Raw genomic sequence first — 17,647 nt, 5'->3', positions numbered from 1 at the left:
TCAGATTATTCAGCCTAAAACAGGACAACAGGAAGCACAGCACAATCTTCTTGTGCTGGCTGGAAAACTGGTTCAATAAATAATGTTCCAATAAAAAGGTTCCTACTGAAAAGCTTTATGGCAGATCAGCAAAAAATTGGCACCTGAACAACCCAAGAGTACTGTTCAAAAGAGAGTTTTTAAGAAAAATTAGATTACCAATGCTTTATTCATTTAGCTAATGCTTACAGGAAACAGAAAGTAATATGGCAATTCTATTTAAACCAACTGCTAAGAAAAAGATCTCCCTAAATGAATTTTTCTTGTGTTTTTTACAAACCCTTAAGCCATTCATTTTCTACACTTCTCTGTCAACTCCACCACTTATGGAAACATCTAGCAGGTAAGAAAGGCTTCATTGTTGCTTTTAAAAATGAATGGAATTAAGAACAGTGTAACAACTGGTAATGCTATCACAAAGAGATGTTATCTCAAGCCTCTGCCCTGACTTACTGCAGAGATTGGAACACAGGCAATTGTTTCTCATGCATCCTAAAAGCACTGCTCTTCATCTGAAGGAGAAATCTGCACCCTCTTCCCACTGTCACCTTGAGCATCTCAATGCAAGTTTTACACGATGCACTTAAAAAACCTAAATATCCATTTATATTTAAGAATTCTCATAAGTCTAGTAAAAGTCCATTCCTTAAGACATTCTGCCCACTTTTAAGTACAAATTTTACTTTTAAGCACACTGATCTCCACTATCACATTCACCTTGTCAGGTAAATTATGAGGTTAAGACATGGTAGTACACAGAGAACATAACAAAAACATTGCTCACTGTGAGGCACAAACATAAATATGATCCTGGTCTCAAACCACCTGGACTGCAACATTCCACACAACTGAAAAGGCAATACAGTCCAGACTAGGCTTCCTGTTAGCAGACTACAGAAGAATTCTTTTTTAAAGCATATATTATTAAAAGTTTTTCACGTAATTTTAAAATACCTTCAATTTTTAGTTTTTCCATATACATTTCCATATACATATACAAGGAGAAATTGTATCAATTCAGGAGGGGAAAAAAAACCAGCTTGTAAAGATATCTCTACACAGAAAAAAGAAAAGAGATCTTACAAAATCCTTCCAAAATATTAATTAAATGTTATAGTTCTATGGGTCAGGGTAGAACTTGCAATAACTTCATTTAGCCATACTTCCAATTCTTATATGCCTCCTTTAAGGAGGAAGAAGAAGAAGTAGATAATGGAAAAAGGCAGTGTACACAAGATGACATGCATCTGTATGTCTAATCCAATTTAATAAAATATATAATTTAAGAGAAATTAATTAATATAACTTTAGTTATATAATTAGCTATAATTATTGATGAAAATTACAACAGCATTTTGATCTGGAAAGAAATAAGTAAGATTTACTGCAGATAAACCCTTTGCAGATTGTTCCCCAAGAGTGATCACTACATAACCTTTTAAAAATAATGGCTAAAAAGTCAAAGCTATATTCTACTTTATATCTCTACGTTACCCTGTCAGGACTAAAATGTCCTTTAAAAAAAAAAAAAGAGAAAATGCTTATTTCTGCTAAAATTTACAACAATCAAAGAGTTGAAAAAGCTGTAGTTCTTGATTCAAATTACACAGGTGTGGAAGAACAATGCATTGCAGGTAACAGGGAGGACAGCCATGTACTGCCATCCCAACACATGCTGCAGGAGTCCCACCTACTCTGCTTCCATATAGGAGAACACTTGGAGGGCAGCACTCCACAGGGAAATACAGCTTTGAGACACGTCTGAGAGACAATATTAGCATATCAGTGCATCTAAAACTATTCTAGACTGTGTGAGAAACCAGAACTGTGCTATTTTTGTTTATAAGAATTATTTGTGTGCACAGTGTCTGCTTGCTCTTTTAGCCAAAACAACAGAGGGCTCTCCCTCAGGCATCTATCTTACAAGTCAAAAGGCAGAAAATCAGGCCACAACAAGGGAGATCCCAGGGATGCAAAGCAAAGGAGACAGAAAACAATAAGAGAAGAGCAAACACTTCTCTGGGAAGAGTCAACTTTGACAGAATTTGACTGTATCTGACATTTAGGAGGAGAAAAAAAATATTGGACTCCAAACCCCAAGCTGCTTATTTTTGAAAGCAGAAAGATCACAGCCACTGGCACTGAATTCACTAGGAATGACAAACATGATGCTGTGAGAAAGCAGACAGCTGTTCAAACAGACTTTCTGGAATGCCTAGGTTTTTTTTTTTAATTTAAAACATGCTTTTCAGAAAGGATCTGAAAGTCACCCAGGCAAGCATGATCATTCTTTCTGTCCACTTTTACTTTGAGTCTTACACAATTTGTAACAATCCAAAGGCTTTTTTTGTTTGTGAAAATCCATTTCAAAAGCACTTAACCCCAGCAAGTACCTACATTACTGTACTGGAGCTTACCTGAATTGCTGCAAGCACCCCACATGGATAATGACTTTTTAAACTACCCAATCTTTACCTTGGGTTTTCAAGCAACTGCTTGCATTTTCAGTACCACAAAAAAACCCAAGGGAAGCCTAATGTATCTATTCATATATAGCTATATTTATATTTTAATTTCCAGGCTGCGTCAGCCACCCATCTGGCAGTCTTGTTCATCACACCCTGGAATCAGCTCCTGTTTGGCAGGCACTGCTTGCTGCAAGTCTTTGCATATCTGTGTATTTGAGTAATTCAGTGAACCTGAGCAGCCCTGCCACCTACACCTGGGAGAACAGCAAAATGTAGCAAAGGGATGGGCAATCTGCAACACTAGGGGTTAATGCAGGGCTGAAGCTGTAAAGAGCCTCCACAGGACACACTGTTTTCTCACATGTTTCTTCAGAGTAAATGACAGGGAAAATACTTTGACAGCTAAGGTTTTTCTCTGTAAACTATAATGTTTGTTCTTCAATGCCTCAGGGTTATAAAAGAAAGGAAATTACAATCAAGTGGTTCTGGGTTACTGGGCAGGTGCCTTTGTCCAAGCCACCCCTGTAGAATACCCAGGTATGACCTGGGTAACATCACTCAGTAAAGAAAAAAGGTTCTCTTTATTAACCTGCTTTAGTATAAACATTCCTTTCAAATCAGTTTCCAAAAGCATCTTTGGTTGTTTTCCTTTGCAAAATATTTTACATTCCAAGCATGAAGCGTGATGGCCTATCTTAAGCAGTATACCAATCAATAATGATCGTATTTTCTACACATGGCACCTGCATGTCAGATAACCCTGTGTCTTTCAAATGCCTTTTTAGCTCTCAAAAGCAAATTTCTGTCTAACTTCCATCTGTAGATAGCAAAGGGCTGCTCCCTTCCCTGAGGACTCCAGGAAAATTTTTTTTTTTGCATTTGCACAAACCTGTAAATAACACTGTTCATAGAGTAACCTTTATTTTAAAAAAATATTAAAGTCTACCAGACACATTAAGATGCATAAGAAAAGACTAGCTTGGGAGTGAAAGCAGGTGCTTGGATTTCTGAATTGGGCCATTTGTGCTTTCTTTCCAAACCTTTTAATTCAGCATGTCTCTACATGATTTGGTAGTCAAGTGCTGACAGGTTCATTCTTTACCTTTTATTCTCTGCAATTACTAACAAAATGAGCACCTTTACAAGCATCCACCTTCCACCAAAAGTAAGCTTCCTTGAAAAATTAGTCAGGAAAAAAGAAATCCTGCTGTATTCATTGATGTACTAGCACAGTCTGAATCCCTTTGAACTGTTCCTGAGAGTGTGATATATACCTCCCTTAGATAATTTCTTATGCTAGGCTTTGTTTGGTTTTGAAACACAAGTCTAACTTTAAGTGCTATGGGAATCTGGAGACATCTCTAATCTCATCACTGCCTAGGATTCACTATGAAACATGCCTTTACATTTTTTTTATCCAGTAAACACACAAGTGGAAATGCACTCCTCAGAATAGCAATTTAAGAGAAACATCCCTCCCCCAAAATGAAGAAACACAACAGCAAGAGAGAAAAATTGGAAAGGAGATCAGCTTCTCTTTGAAGGGTCGGTACCTTTTCCTGGACAAAGCTGGCGTACCCCAAGGAGAGGGGAGAGAAGTCTCATTTGTCAGGCAAGGAGGGATCTGTTCTGCACGACTACAGACAAAACAGACAGGGGTAGGACAGAGAGGTTAGAGAAGAAACCAGAGGCCATAAGCTTGTTAGTTTTACAAAAGCACCAATAAAATTGTTACTTGGATCCACCCTTCAGAAACAACATGGATGACAAAGGACAAATTGAACGACAGCCTCAGGTGAACACACAGAAATGCAAAGTGTGCACAGGTCTTGTGGTGTGACTCTGCACTGCTTGTTCAGTGCTCTGCTGAGATACCAGCAAAGCAGAACATCTTTCAGCGTTCAACAGCAGAAATTCAGAGGAGAAGTAAAGCTTCAGTAAATTAGATATAACCAACAGGAATAAGAAATAAAGTCAATGTAAATTCAATAATGAATGATGAACAGAAAATTTAAAGAAGAAAAAAATCACTGAAAATAAAAGCCAAAAAAAAAAGGGAACTTCGTGAGGTATCTTATGCAACATCACCATGTGATTTACTTACCCCACTGTTTCCTCATTCTCTACTGTTAGCCAGTGTCAACTTCTAAGTATGAATAATACACTCTTAATACAAACTGTCCTCCTACTACCTGAATGCTTTAATAACACTTCAAAATGAGATTAATTAAACTGATTTCTGAAATTGGCTTTTTGGTGAATGTGTCAGAGTGTGAGTGTGTGAGTGTGTTAGGGTGGTTTTTTTGTTGGTTTGTTAGTTGTTAAAATTTTCATTAAAGAAAAGAAAAGCACTAAGATCTCTTGCTTTGGGGGCAAGATGGCCCATCTTATTATAACAGGGTCACATACATTCAAAGGCTGGGGTATAAATAGCTTAAAGGTCCCAGATACAAAGGTTAGGTTTGTATTTCATGTTTTGTACCTTAAATTGTGGCAAAAACTACTTTAAGACAAGCCAGTCTTCAATACGTATTTCACAAAGCTTTGTTGTCATTTTGAACCTTTAAAACACATTTCTGCTCATTTTGAGTCTCATTACAATTTAAATTCAAGTTGTTTCACTCTGGGAGTGTCTCCCAGTTAAATTTAAAAAAACAATAATTTACAGACTACCTAGAACTTTAAAGAACAAGCAAATCCATGTCAAACAAGATGTTCATCTTATGTGCAAGCAAGGAGAAAAAGAGGCACAGGGAAGGCCTTATCAGTCTCTAATACTACTTGAGAGATGGTCATAGCAGTAGAGCATCCACCACCTCTCCTCCCAAATAACTAGCCAAAAGGCAAGAGGAAATGGCCTCAAGTTGAACCAGGGGAAGTTTAGATTTGATATTTGGAAAAAAAATTCACCAAAAGGGTTATCAAGCATTGGAACAGGCTGCCCTTGGATGAAGTTGAGTCATCATCCCTAGGGGTCTTTAAAAGATATGTAGATGTGGCACTGAAGGACATGTTTAGTGGTTGATTAGTAGTGCCAAACTTAGAGTTAGACCTGATCTTAAGAGTATTTTCCAGCCTAAATGATCCTATGTTTTTAAATTAATCATGGTATTATTTAATCATTTACTTTAAAGTTCCATATCAAATGAAACATGAAGTTAAGGTATGACATTCAACAACCAAATTTTCATTTCACTTAGTAAAAGCATAGTTTTTCTAATTATGATAATGCAACCTGTCAGCCTATCAACCAACAGGTTGCTTCAACACATCAAATATAACCATGAACTGATATCTCTATTTTAACTGCAGCCACGATAAAAACATCCAACATCAGAGAGAATGCTGTACACCCTGGAGAACACCAGCAAGCTAAGTCATTATTTGGTCAGATGTTAACACCTTATCCTCCTCTCAGTGGAGTGAAGGAAGAAAGAAGTAGATTAAAATGGAAATACAAAAGCAATGAAGGTATCTGAAGAGAACTATTCTGGGGAACACTGGTGTGGGGCAGGCAGAGAAGATGAAAGAAAAGGAAGGGGAAAAAAAAGCAAAGGCCATACCTGTCAAAAGAATCCGTTGCTACCTTGTAGAGGTAAATAAAAAGTTTGCTGCAGTGTCTTAGAGTAGGTGACACAGAATCCAGGGATATTAGGTCATCGTCCAAAAGCCTTTGAAACAGTTGTGTATTTGAAGGGAAGACATTCAAGGGACTTATTTTCCTCAAGTCTGAGAAGCAGCCAAGTAATCGAACAGCATCTGCCAGTTTTTCATACTGGATCTCTGTCTTGAAGAAGTGAGAGTTGGCTGGCTCGTAGCGCATTGCTGCAGTCAATGTGCAGAACACAGTGTGAAGCAGTTCAAACACTTGGTTCTGGTTTACTTTTTCCCAGCCATTCTTAGGTGGTGAGCACAAAGATCTTTCCATGGCAACAAGTAAAGATGTGACGTACACAAATCCACCAACTTTCCTAAAAACAGTTCTTGTGCGGTGACTCTCTCTCAGCACCAAGAGTAGGGCCTGTAGGACAAAACAAACAATCAAAACAGGGAAACAACAGCAACAACAAGCAGCAGCATTACAAACAGCCTGGGAAAAGGTAGGAACATTTTTGTTCACAAAACATTGTTGTGGCAGTAAAATCCTTGTGTCACTTGTCTGAACTTGGTAATGCCTGAAATCTCTGAAGGTCATCTTATACTACAAAAATTCTGATACTCAAAAGTTTACAAAATAAAAAAAAAATATCAGGAGGCAAAGTAGAACATTGACCCTTATTTAGAAATAAGAAATTACCTTCCAACAGAAAAGACCTGACCAAGCCCAGAATGGAACTCAAAATTGCCAAATAATTCTCTTAGTGACTAGGTGGAGAGTATCTCTGTTAGAAAGGAATCTTCTCTGCCATCTCACTTCACAAACAATTTCAAACAAGAGAAGGCAAATTACTTCTTTCAGCAATGAGAATTCCAAACCTTGGAGCATCCTAACAATCCCCTAGAAATCAACAATGCGGAAACACCTGGCAGCTATGAATCCACAACAGAACTCAAATGTAACAACTCAGTTAGCAAATTCAGGCAGTAAAAATTAGCCAAATATGCCCACTTATTTTTAGCTTTCCTCTATAAATCTTTGAATTGAGACTGAGACTATATTTTAAGAGATTCTTCTCAAAAGTAAGCCCTAGAGAGAAACGAAAGTGGATAAAACCTTACTTGCTGAACAAATAAATGCAAAGCCATGGTATAAACAGCAGAAAATACATGAACTTAGGTACTAGAGAATAATACTCATTATCTGTGAAATCAGGAGGCAGAGAAGCCCCTCCATACAGCCAAAAACAAACGTAAAGGATACCTGTCATGGGAAGTTTGAACAACATGTGAATAAAGAAGAAAAAGTCTCCCTACAGAAAGCATCATAAACAACAGAAAAATGTTACTGATACAGAAAAATAGGCCAAGGAGAATTTCCCATGACTGAAAGTTTACTTCTTCAGAATCAAGCTGCTTTTTTAAGCACTCAGAAGATAGGTAGTGAAATAGCAAGACTGTCATTCCTCTGAAGGCACCATCTCCTTTCTTGACAAACTTGAACAAACAGTAAGAGACACATCACCACACTGTTCTGGGCTGTCAGTTCCATAACCAAAACTTCTGAGAACAGCATCAAGGGAGGACAAGTACAACAGGTCAAGGGAAAGACAGAAATCCTGATTTTCTGTTAAATCCTCTGGGGAGCTCCAATATCTTTTCTTTCCCCGTAGGTATGGTGAATAAATAACACATGCTCAAAAATGGCTGAAGACCTTCACAGACATTACACAGAAAATAAATAGTTTTATTACTAGTTTTTCTTTATGTCTTTTGGAATAATATGAAGCTGTTCATCTGCCAGAGAAATATTACAGCTCCTTTGAACAGAAATTAACCTAGATGCCTGAGTTATCTTCTTTAAGACTCATGTGCTTTCTACTATTTGCCTCAGCTTTTCTACCCTAAAATAAATCAGTATTTTTTCAATTTAAAAAATAACATTAACTACTCTGAGGAGAAATTGTGGGTCTAGATTAGCAAACAAAATACCTAATACAACAGGAAACAGACCAGAGTTTTCTTGCTTCTTCCTCCACTCCCAGCCTTACTTTCTTACTATTTTGCTTCAGCAAGTTCTTCAGCTTTATCTTCTACTATGATCATTACAATTTGCATTTATATTAATTATTTCAGCATTCATAGATAAAAATTGGTAAAATAAGATGCCACAGAAAATGCAAGTCAGAGCTGAAAATAAATGTACGTTACTTGCTTGCTTTTTTTTTTGTTTTGTTTGTATTCCCATTATTTTTAACTCAGTAAGAACCCACCAAGGAAAATTATCCTAACTGCAGAACCTAATTTTCTATCCACAAATGTGATGACGCTAAAAACATATTCACTAGCCTACAGCTCCAGTTCTGAAGCCTACCATGGATATAGATGGTAGAAAGGAAAAATAAAAGCATGGATCAAATATACGTATTTCAACTCCAGAGACAATCTACATACTACCTAAACACCACCCATCCAATCCAGCTCAATCCAATGCCCTTCTCAGTGTTTTCTCTCTTGGAACCGCACTGTAGGAGGAAGAGTGCTGAGGAAGAATGCTTCACCTACCCTTAGGATGTCAGTTTTGAGCTGCAGTTCCGTAGGTGGGGCCGAGTGCATCAGCCCCAGCAGGGTGCCCATGTCATCCTCTCCACTGGGTGACAACACCAGCTGCTGGATGATCATCAGCGCGTGCTGGCGGCACTGCGGATACTTCACAATGTTGTGCACGCACCTGGCACCACCAAACTCCCTGAAAATGCCTGCTCAGAAAGAGGGTGGCAGAGAAAGCACTTTTAAGAGTAAGCAAAATAAAAACAGTGGCAAATAATGACAACAAAACAACACCAAAAGTGTTAATTTTCATTTCTACAGAATGAAGGGCAGAGTTTTAACTCTATGGATGTGAAATGATTTACTACTATTTTTCCTCCTCTAACACAAACAAAAATAGAACTTCAATGTCTTCTGACAAAATTTTTCACTAAAGGCATTGTGTACAAGAATGGAGGTCAGCTCTAAGAATTTCCTCAATAATTCTGTTTCTCCAACAGCAGTTACTCTTTACATGCTAGAGGTCAAAGGGTCTCAGGATGAAATAAAAAATGTACCAAACCCTCCATGTTTTGTGAAGACCATATACTGTTCTGGTTTAGGGTAGTGTTATCTTACATTTAGTAATGACCTAAATGCACTATGTACTGAAAATATAACTGGGATGTTTCTGGACATAAGCACTGGTTGAGAAGTGGTTCAGTCTATCCACATGATTTGTAAGATTCTGCAGATTTTTTGTGGCAAGACCTATCCCTGTACAGATTAAGCATAAGTCAAACAATGTTTTTCAAGTTTGCTGGCTACTGTGATAACCAAAAATTATATGAAAATTGATTCTGAAAGCATTACAAACCCCAAAAGGTATATATATGGCATATATAATGTGTGTTTAGTACAGTGTCAGCACCTAGAGCATTGCTCTTATGTTAATTACTGAAGATGAAAACTGACTGGGGAAATGGATCAATGCTGCATTACTGCATCAAAAGGGATAATTTTCCATGTGATGATAAACTCAAAGAGCAGCTTAAATGACCAAGTTCAGGATTAACAAGTTGATAAGTTGATTCCCTCTAACATATATATATATATATATATATACATATATATACACACACACAGACATGAATCCCACTATCCATTTCCTGCCTCCTGCTTTTTCTGATGTCCTTTGGATCCTTTGACATGAATCCCACTATCCATTTCCTGTCCCCTGCTTTCTCTGATGTCCTTTGCATCAGAGATGGATTCAGTGCAAAAGGAGAGACCTCAGACCTTGACACAGATGAGCTTGTTGCACTCCCCTTCAGAAGTAAAGCCCATTTCCTTTGTGGTCAGGTTTTCATAGAGACTGGGATAACATTTTATGTTTCTCCCACTCTTAGTGTAGGTTCTCAACTATCCAGCAAACCTGTGTGGGTCTGACATCCAAATTTCCTGTTGAAATGTAGTTGGCAGTTCTGCAATACTCTGGAAAGCTTATCAGAGAGACTGGTTTAAAATCAGAAACCAAGCACTGAGTGTGGTATGAATCACTGCAAGGCTGTGCCTACTTATGCTTCTGTGATGACCTATAACCCCTGCTGGCCTCTGGATACAGCGCCACTGCGCTCACATCCCAGTACAGACAGCAGCCAAACTTTTTGAGAAATAGTTTCTCAGCTCCTCCTGTATGCTCTGTCCTACTCCAGAACTGGGAGAGCTACTGATGAAATGAGGCCCTTGAACTCTCCAAGATTCCTCAGAAAAACCATCTGTGGCATCATCCCAAAGTGCTGATGCCTTTTACACTCCCACTGTTGTTTCTCCAGTGGATATTGAGATATTAAATCAGTCTTGAGAAGCAGCAAGGAGGTCCTGATGGCTAATTGATGCTTCCTAGGTGAGGTCAGGAATGCCATCTAACAGCAGTCAAGGGTTTGTTGCAAGGCAGGTGGATGCTACCACAGTCTCAAAATCACTAAGTCTTGGTTAATGAATTATAATACAGAACTGCCTTACATTTACAAAAGGACAGTTGTAACAGAGCCCTGTTTGTACATACTGACTGGGAATAACTCTTTAATATAAATGAAAAAACATCTTTAACTAAAGATACAGCCATTACATTAAGTAGACATGACCCTGTGAACACTGAACTACATTTCTAATTATGTGCCTAAATTTTTGAATATCCAAACAGTCTTACAAACACTACCATGAATTATTATAGACCTGTTGAAGAGTGATGGGTCTGGTGTTTGCCTTCAAGTAAACAATACCAAAGAAATTTAAGTTAAACACTATCTTGTTCTCCTTATTTTATGCACTCTAGGCTATGCTGTCTGTTCTCTTTGCTAGGAAAACTTGGCCAGAGAGAACGTGTATTTCAGTGTAGTTGAATACTGGCCTGAAGATAGAAAGTCAAGACATGATTTTCTTTATACATATCTTGACAACAATCTCTTCACTCACCTGCATTTGTGTTTGATCCTTGTAGTAGTACTGTCAGGGTCTCCATAACCAATAAAGCCAGCTGCTTTTGGTCCTCAAATGAGCTGTTTCTTGAATCCACTACAAAAAAATTTCAGAAGCTAAAGTCATAGAAAATATCACTCTTTTCAAAGATGCTTCTTAATACTTTCCACCAACACTTTTATTTTCTTTGCTTCCCCAGTGAGCATGCAGCCCAAAAATTTTCTAAAGCAAGCTGCGACTTAGTCTACACATGCATTCCTGGGAAAGCTTAACCATGAATCATATGAAAAGTTAATTTTATAAAGACAATAATTTAAACTGAAGTTTTAGAGCATTGTGAGCTCCTGACATTGCAGCTATTGTTTCCTCAAGCCACAAAACAACACCAGTTGAAGATTAACTGCATCTGCTCTTGTTCAGTTTTCAGTACCTGAAAAGAGAAAGAAACTCTGCAGAAAACCCACAAAACTACACTCACATAATTACAGCAAACGTGCTGATTGCTTAACAGGTGTAGCAGATCAACACTGCAATTGGCATAGTACACACAGAGAAACACTCCAGGAAAAACAGTGGGTTTTTGGTTATTTTAACTTACTCTAATAAAAGGTAAACCCCAACACAAGGACATGTGCACCCAGGTAGCATCCTGATTAGATGACAGTTTCATCCATTTATTTACAGGAATATAAGAACGGATGCGTTTTCCAATGGAGTTGAAGGGAGCAAAGCTTTGCAACTAACCTACAGCTATCACTCACTAATGAAGCTTCATACTATTAAATCTGGGTGAAACATCCAGCAGTTATGGTTAAAAATTAAGTGTCACTGATGCACACAAGCTTGAGTGCAGTTTGAATGAAGAATGTAAAAAAAATTGTCTGTCTGTGCATGTAGGCTCCTATGGCATGCGGCAGAGCCTGCTTTGGAGGCCTAGCAGCTACAGCTTATCTGAGATGCTCCAGTCTGGAGACAACTCATCTTCATTTATTTTTTTTTTTAATGCTTAGAAAAATGTAGACCCTGCTTATAAAAAAGTCTCCTATTAAGAGCTCAGATATGCACTCTATAGTATTTTTTCAAATCTGGGGCAAAAGTTACAAAGTACCTTTTGTTAGGAAGAACAGTGATGGTATGCATTGTCCCTATACTTTTTCCACATTAAGTAACAAATATTGAACCAGTACATCAAAAAATCATTTAGAAAGGAAAATATGAGCTTGTACTACTTTGCATTCATACAGCATCATTCATTAAAGTTAGCCTCGAGCTTCTCTCAAGAAACTGAGAGAAGCAATTCCAATGAGCTTTTAAGATGGCACAGCAGTCCTCAGCAGAATTCAGGCCTTGAGGTACATGTTCAGACTCTCTCCTTTCTCCTAAATGCAAGACTCCACTATTTCCAGCCAAAAAAGACAAGTATTAGTAAAATGGAAATGGACACACTACCTTGATCATTCAGTGCCTGAGTGGGATCTTTCAAAAGGGCTGCATATTTATGAAGAAGATTTACCATCACCTCCAGAAGCCCCACTTCCCTGAAGACATCCTTAAAGATGTAATCATGACGAGTGAACTTCAAGAGTGTCTTCATGGCAATGATGCTACACTGAAAAGAAGTGCTGGATTTTAAAAGGATGCTCACACTGATCAGTTCTTTACAGGGTATGTAATTCAAGCTGAAGACAACCAATTCCAGCATCTCAAAGTATTTGGTCTGCACTTCTGGAAGTTTAGGAATTTTCTCTGCAAACTGAGACAATGTGTGCTGCGATTCCAAAATGAAGTAGTTGGCATTGTCCGCCATATAAATATTCGTGATGGCATCAAGGATGATTTGTGCTAGATAGTTGGTTTTTGCTCTCAAAAATGCATTCTGGAGGACAGAAAATGCTTGAATATTCCTCACACTATGACCTAAATCAGGAAATAAAGTGGGATGGGAGGAGAAAGGAAAGAGAAAAGTTCTTAATCACCATAAACAATGAATACACTTATTAATAATGATGCATGCATTTTAATAAGTAGGAATAACAGTGTATGATGTCACTTTTAATAAAAACATCATTAAAATTAACTTCAAAAAAGTCTCTGCACATCCACTTACACTGCAAATTCCACAACCTACTATTCTTTGAGATGGCATCTTAATATATATTTGGTAGTAAGAGTTTATGTAAGCAGCTAAAGATGCTGATCAAAGATAATTTCTTTACAATAAATAAGTACACTGATTTAGTGTTAAAATGGACATGGGGTACATGGGTCCTAGAGACAAAACAAAGCCTGCTCATGATGCACCCATGCCATAGGAGAACTCATTATAGCAACAGTGATAGGTTCTGTAACGCAGAACACAGCCCTTGCAGCTGGGAATAAAAAAGCTATGGCAGGGTCCAGTACTATTAACAATTACAGAATTAAAACACAGGGAAAGAGTTGTAAAGCATAAAGTAGCTATAATATTAGCACACAAATATCTCACAGCTTTAAACTCAGTCACACTTCGTCTTGTAAGTACCTTCAAGTTGATTGATATCTCATTCACTTAGCTAAAGAATACATCATTTATGAGTGTGCCCCAAAATTTTCTATGGGCAGATATTATTCTACTCAAAAGATGCCTTAAATTCAACTTTTTAAACTTCTTTAGGAATAATACAAGACACAGTGGACAGATCCCATGATCAGAAAACAACTAATGGTAAAATATAACTAACAAAATACACAATCAAGAGTGAGAACTTTAAAGACAATCTAAACAAAGCATTTAGGATGCTTTAACAATAAAATCTTTTTTTTTTTTCCAATAAAGGTATATGCAAACTTTTAACCTGATTTGAAAACCCTTTCATAAACAAAAAATTCTTATTTATTATGTATTCTCTATGGCACACTACTCTCTTCATTTTTGTAGACTAAGTTGTCCCAACTGAACAGTAAATGCAATTAACTACATGCCTAGCCTCCCCACCTTCCATTTCAGTATTTCTCCAGAAGGCAAGGGAAAACTCCCTAGTAAAAGAATATTGGAACAATTTCACATCTGGAAGAGTATTAGTTACATTATAACACAGTTGTTCCTAAAAGGACTTATTCACATGCTTTCTTTACTATGAAAATGTTCAAATGAGGGGATTTAGAGCTTCTTAAATGTGACAGGAACGTAATAGTGTCAGATACAAGTATTAATATTCTAACTTAGTATCAACAGTTGTTCCAGGCAATCAAGTAGATTAATAAATTATTTTTGATTATTAGGAGGACCCCTGAAGAAACCAAATTCTAACCAACTTTTCAGAGTTCAAGAACTAAAATGATTTAAATGGAAATAATTGAGAAATTATTAAATTGAGAAAACAGTCTTCATAAAAAGACAATTTTCAAACATTATGAAAAGCAGGTAAAAGGAACAGAGATGTCCTGACAAACACCACAAAGGTAAAGAACTCTTTTGCAGATTGCAACAGACCATGGTTCTCTCATATTATTGTACCAGACAAGCTGATTACCCTAAAAAAAAAATTATTATCAAAACATGAAGAAATTAAACTCTGAGTGTTCACCTTCTTTCTCTATTTAGTGCAAAAGAAAAACAATTCCTAAGAACAATGAACTCTCTCCATACCAGAGAAAGGATGTCACTGTCCAAGGAACCTAGGATGTATATTCATTAGTCTATAAATCTGTAAATGCAATCCTAGAATAAACTTTTCTTGTGCAGTGGTATATCTCATAAAAGTTCAAAGTAGCTCTACAGTCACCATTAAATTCCAAACTCCTTAGTTACATACAAGACTAACCTGAATTTTAAGTTTATGCACAGGATATGAAACATGAGTTTATTTTTATACAACCCTTTGTCCCCCAAGACTTCCTCAACCTTATCTCCAAATTGTAATTGACTGGTTTCAAACACATCACAGATTTTATCGCTCTGATCACAGTGGTGATGAAATAACAATTTCAGTTCACAAGTTACATTTGCCTGAGCTGACAAAAGCTAGCAGAAAGCAAAGTGGAAAAGGGGAAGGATTTAAAAACCAAAAAACCCCAAAAACAAACAAACAAAAAACCAAACAAACAAAAAAAAAAAAAAAACCAAAAAAAAACCAACCAAAAAAAAAAACCCCAAAAAAACCAAACAAAAAAAAATATCAAGCCAGCACATCAGCCTTTCATATCAATTTAGTAAGAGAGCAGCTTAAAACACTATAAATCAAATCAGTGCATCTCTCCAGTAAGATAATCTATTCAAATCTCCACATAGAAAACTGTCAACTCTGCAAGCTCTGCAGTGAAGAGGCTGGACCTGTCCTCAAACACAAAAGACCTAAGCTTTCTTCTTTGGGTACCAAGCCCAAAATAAAATATTTGAGACCAAAATAACTGAGTATTTGATACAGAATCTTAGGTAAATAACTTAGACTTAGTTGCAAAGGGTTTGTGCAATACACAGCTGGCTCTGTATCTTGTCACTTGCACATAGAACAACAAAAAAAGTAAACTGAGAGAGAAAGAAAGCAGACTCACCTTTGCCTGCAGGCTGTGGGACTGCAAATCCAGGTAGCAGGAAAGGTACTCCAGTGGTAACACCAGCAGGCTTTAATTCATTGACACCATATGTTGTTAAGGAAGTTATCAAATTAACTAAGTCCTTCAAAGCATCCTTAGATTCAGCTTCTTTTGCCTGTTCTAACCTAAAGAAAATACAATAGGATCAAGTTAGCAGCACTAGTTTATCTGAATCAAATCACTTCAGTAAGGATCAAGTTAGCAGCACTAGTTTATCTGAATCAAATCACTTCAGTAAGGTCTGTTTTGTTCTATCAGTTTAGAGACTAATTTTACTGCCTGATTCCTGCAGTATTTTCCATGTCCATATGTCATACCATTAGATTATTCAAACGTTGGACTTAAAAGAGCAAACAGTTATTTGCCATAGGAATTTACCTCACAAATCTCTCCTTGAACTCAACAGTCAGCAGAGAGACATGAAAAATTACATTAAGAATCCTCTCACAGACATGAAGATACTGTATAGGAAAGTATATGATAGTCTGTAATTAAATAGATCTGTAATTAACTTGCTAGACTACATCTGCCACTTTGAGAGTGAGTATTTTGTGCTAATGAAATGGTATCTTGGTAAAGGCCTAGCACTCACAAGCATGGGATGAAGCACGCTCACTAGAACTACAAACTCTTAGCACCTTTGAACACAAGAGAATGGAAATGCTAATCCCATTCCAACCCTTTACTGACAGGAACACACCATCAGACCAAATCCTAAAAACTGACTCTGAATCCTAACACCATCCTCATTTTCCTGCTACTTCACCACAAACAAAACCATGTTTAATTATTTACTAACTGTAGATCTCAGGAGTAAACTGGGGTCCACATTCTTCTATAGACTCAGGCAGTGCAAGCTCTGTTTTGCTTCTTGCTGACAAATGATTGTGGGAGCCCTTTACAAGCAGCTCATTCTGCATCCTCCATCTTCTTCTCAGCCAGATGTGGCTGAGGAAGGAACCTCCTTCAAACAAGAACCTCCTGCAAACAACCTCTACAGAAGCACAGAGCTCACCTATTATCATTCTACTAATCCTCCACATGCCCACATGCCCTTTCACATCATCCAGATGAAATTACCAAAGTGCTCCTCCTGCCCGCACAGATCTTCTGCAATTTCTTACTGAGCCACCTTCTTCACACATCCTTCTGCTTTTCCAGCTCCAAAGCCTTTCTTCTTTGCAGCTTGAGACCCAGTGCCCAGATTTCCTACCCTCACGTGACAGTTATCATCATAAAAGTGCCCCAGAGTGAACAAGTCTCTGTAGGCAGGTTTGAGCCAACCAGGGAGAATACATCACTGTCGTCCATCACTGACCAATGCATGGGCTCATTCAAGATCACTGTTTCTTGAAAGGAACTATTTTCTTCTAGAAAATCCCCTCAGGAAGAAATGAGGATAACACATTCCTATGCTATTAACCTTTACTGATGTCACCTGATGATCCCAGGTGTCCTCCTTTTTCAATGAGACATTCAAATCCCTAGGCTTCCTATATATTTGGCAGGGATCCCCCATTCTTTGATCTAAGGATATGCAAGCTTAGGGGAGAATTTGTTTAAAACACTTGATCTACAGAGAATCACTTTAGTACCTCAACATGTAACATGACAGCATGCTCCCCTCATATTTCCCCTAAACTCTGGCTGACAGTTTCTGGAAAACAACTGCATTTGAATTTTACTACTTTGAATTAATGCATTAGTGAATATAACATACTCCAAAACTCCACTTATATTACAAGAAAAATAACAATTCCTTAACAGGTGCTTTAGCTTTTGTGGCACCAAAGGTAACTTATGAGTTATTTTAAGTGTGATTAAAAATGTCAAATGCCATGCCTATGTCTGGTATCCATTTAAAACAAATAGAAATTCCCCTAAGAAGTATATAATGTAGTGGAAAATTTAGTTCAAATATTTGGGTGCCAAACTTCAGCATACTAACACCAAAAATA

General features: G+C 37.4%; 1 protein-coding gene across 8 annotated transcripts in view; it reads right to left on the bottom strand.

Annotated features, from left to right (window-relative positions):
• WDFY3 (WD repeat and FYVE domain containing 3) overlaps positions 1-17,647 on the bottom strand; it is a 152,623-nt gene that overhangs the window by 63,850 nt on the left and 71,126 nt on the right. For 6 of the 8 annotated variants that reach the window (XM_077176944.1, XM_077176948.1, XM_077176947.1 and 3 more), the window contains 6 exons: positions 15,648-15,814; positions 12,564-13,031; positions 11,112-11,210; positions 8,670-8,863; positions 6,071-6,528; positions 4,061-4,144 (listed from right to left, as the gene is read on the bottom strand). In XM_077176944.1, the coding sequence (XP_077033059.1) occupies positions 4,061-4,144; positions 6,071-6,528; positions 8,670-8,863; positions 11,112-11,210; positions 12,564-13,031; positions 15,648-15,814 (1,470 nt within the window). The remainder of the gene's footprint in view (positions 1-4,060; positions 4,145-6,070; positions 6,529-8,669; positions 8,864-11,111; positions 11,211-12,563; positions 13,032-15,647; positions 15,815-17,647) is intronic. The other 2 variants (XM_077176949.1, XM_077176951.1) reach the window with 1 other exon arrangement.

The sequence above is a fragment of the Agelaius phoeniceus genome, chromosome 4, assembly GCF_051311805.1.
Source record: "Agelaius phoeniceus isolate bAgePho1 chromosome 4, bAgePho1.hap1, whole genome shotgun sequence".
Classification (NCBI taxonomy): Eukaryota; Metazoa; Chordata; class Aves; order Passeriformes; family Icteridae; genus Agelaius; species Agelaius phoeniceus.
Note: the sequence above shows the minus strand (reverse complement) of the source record. Positions and strands in the feature narration are given on the sequence as shown.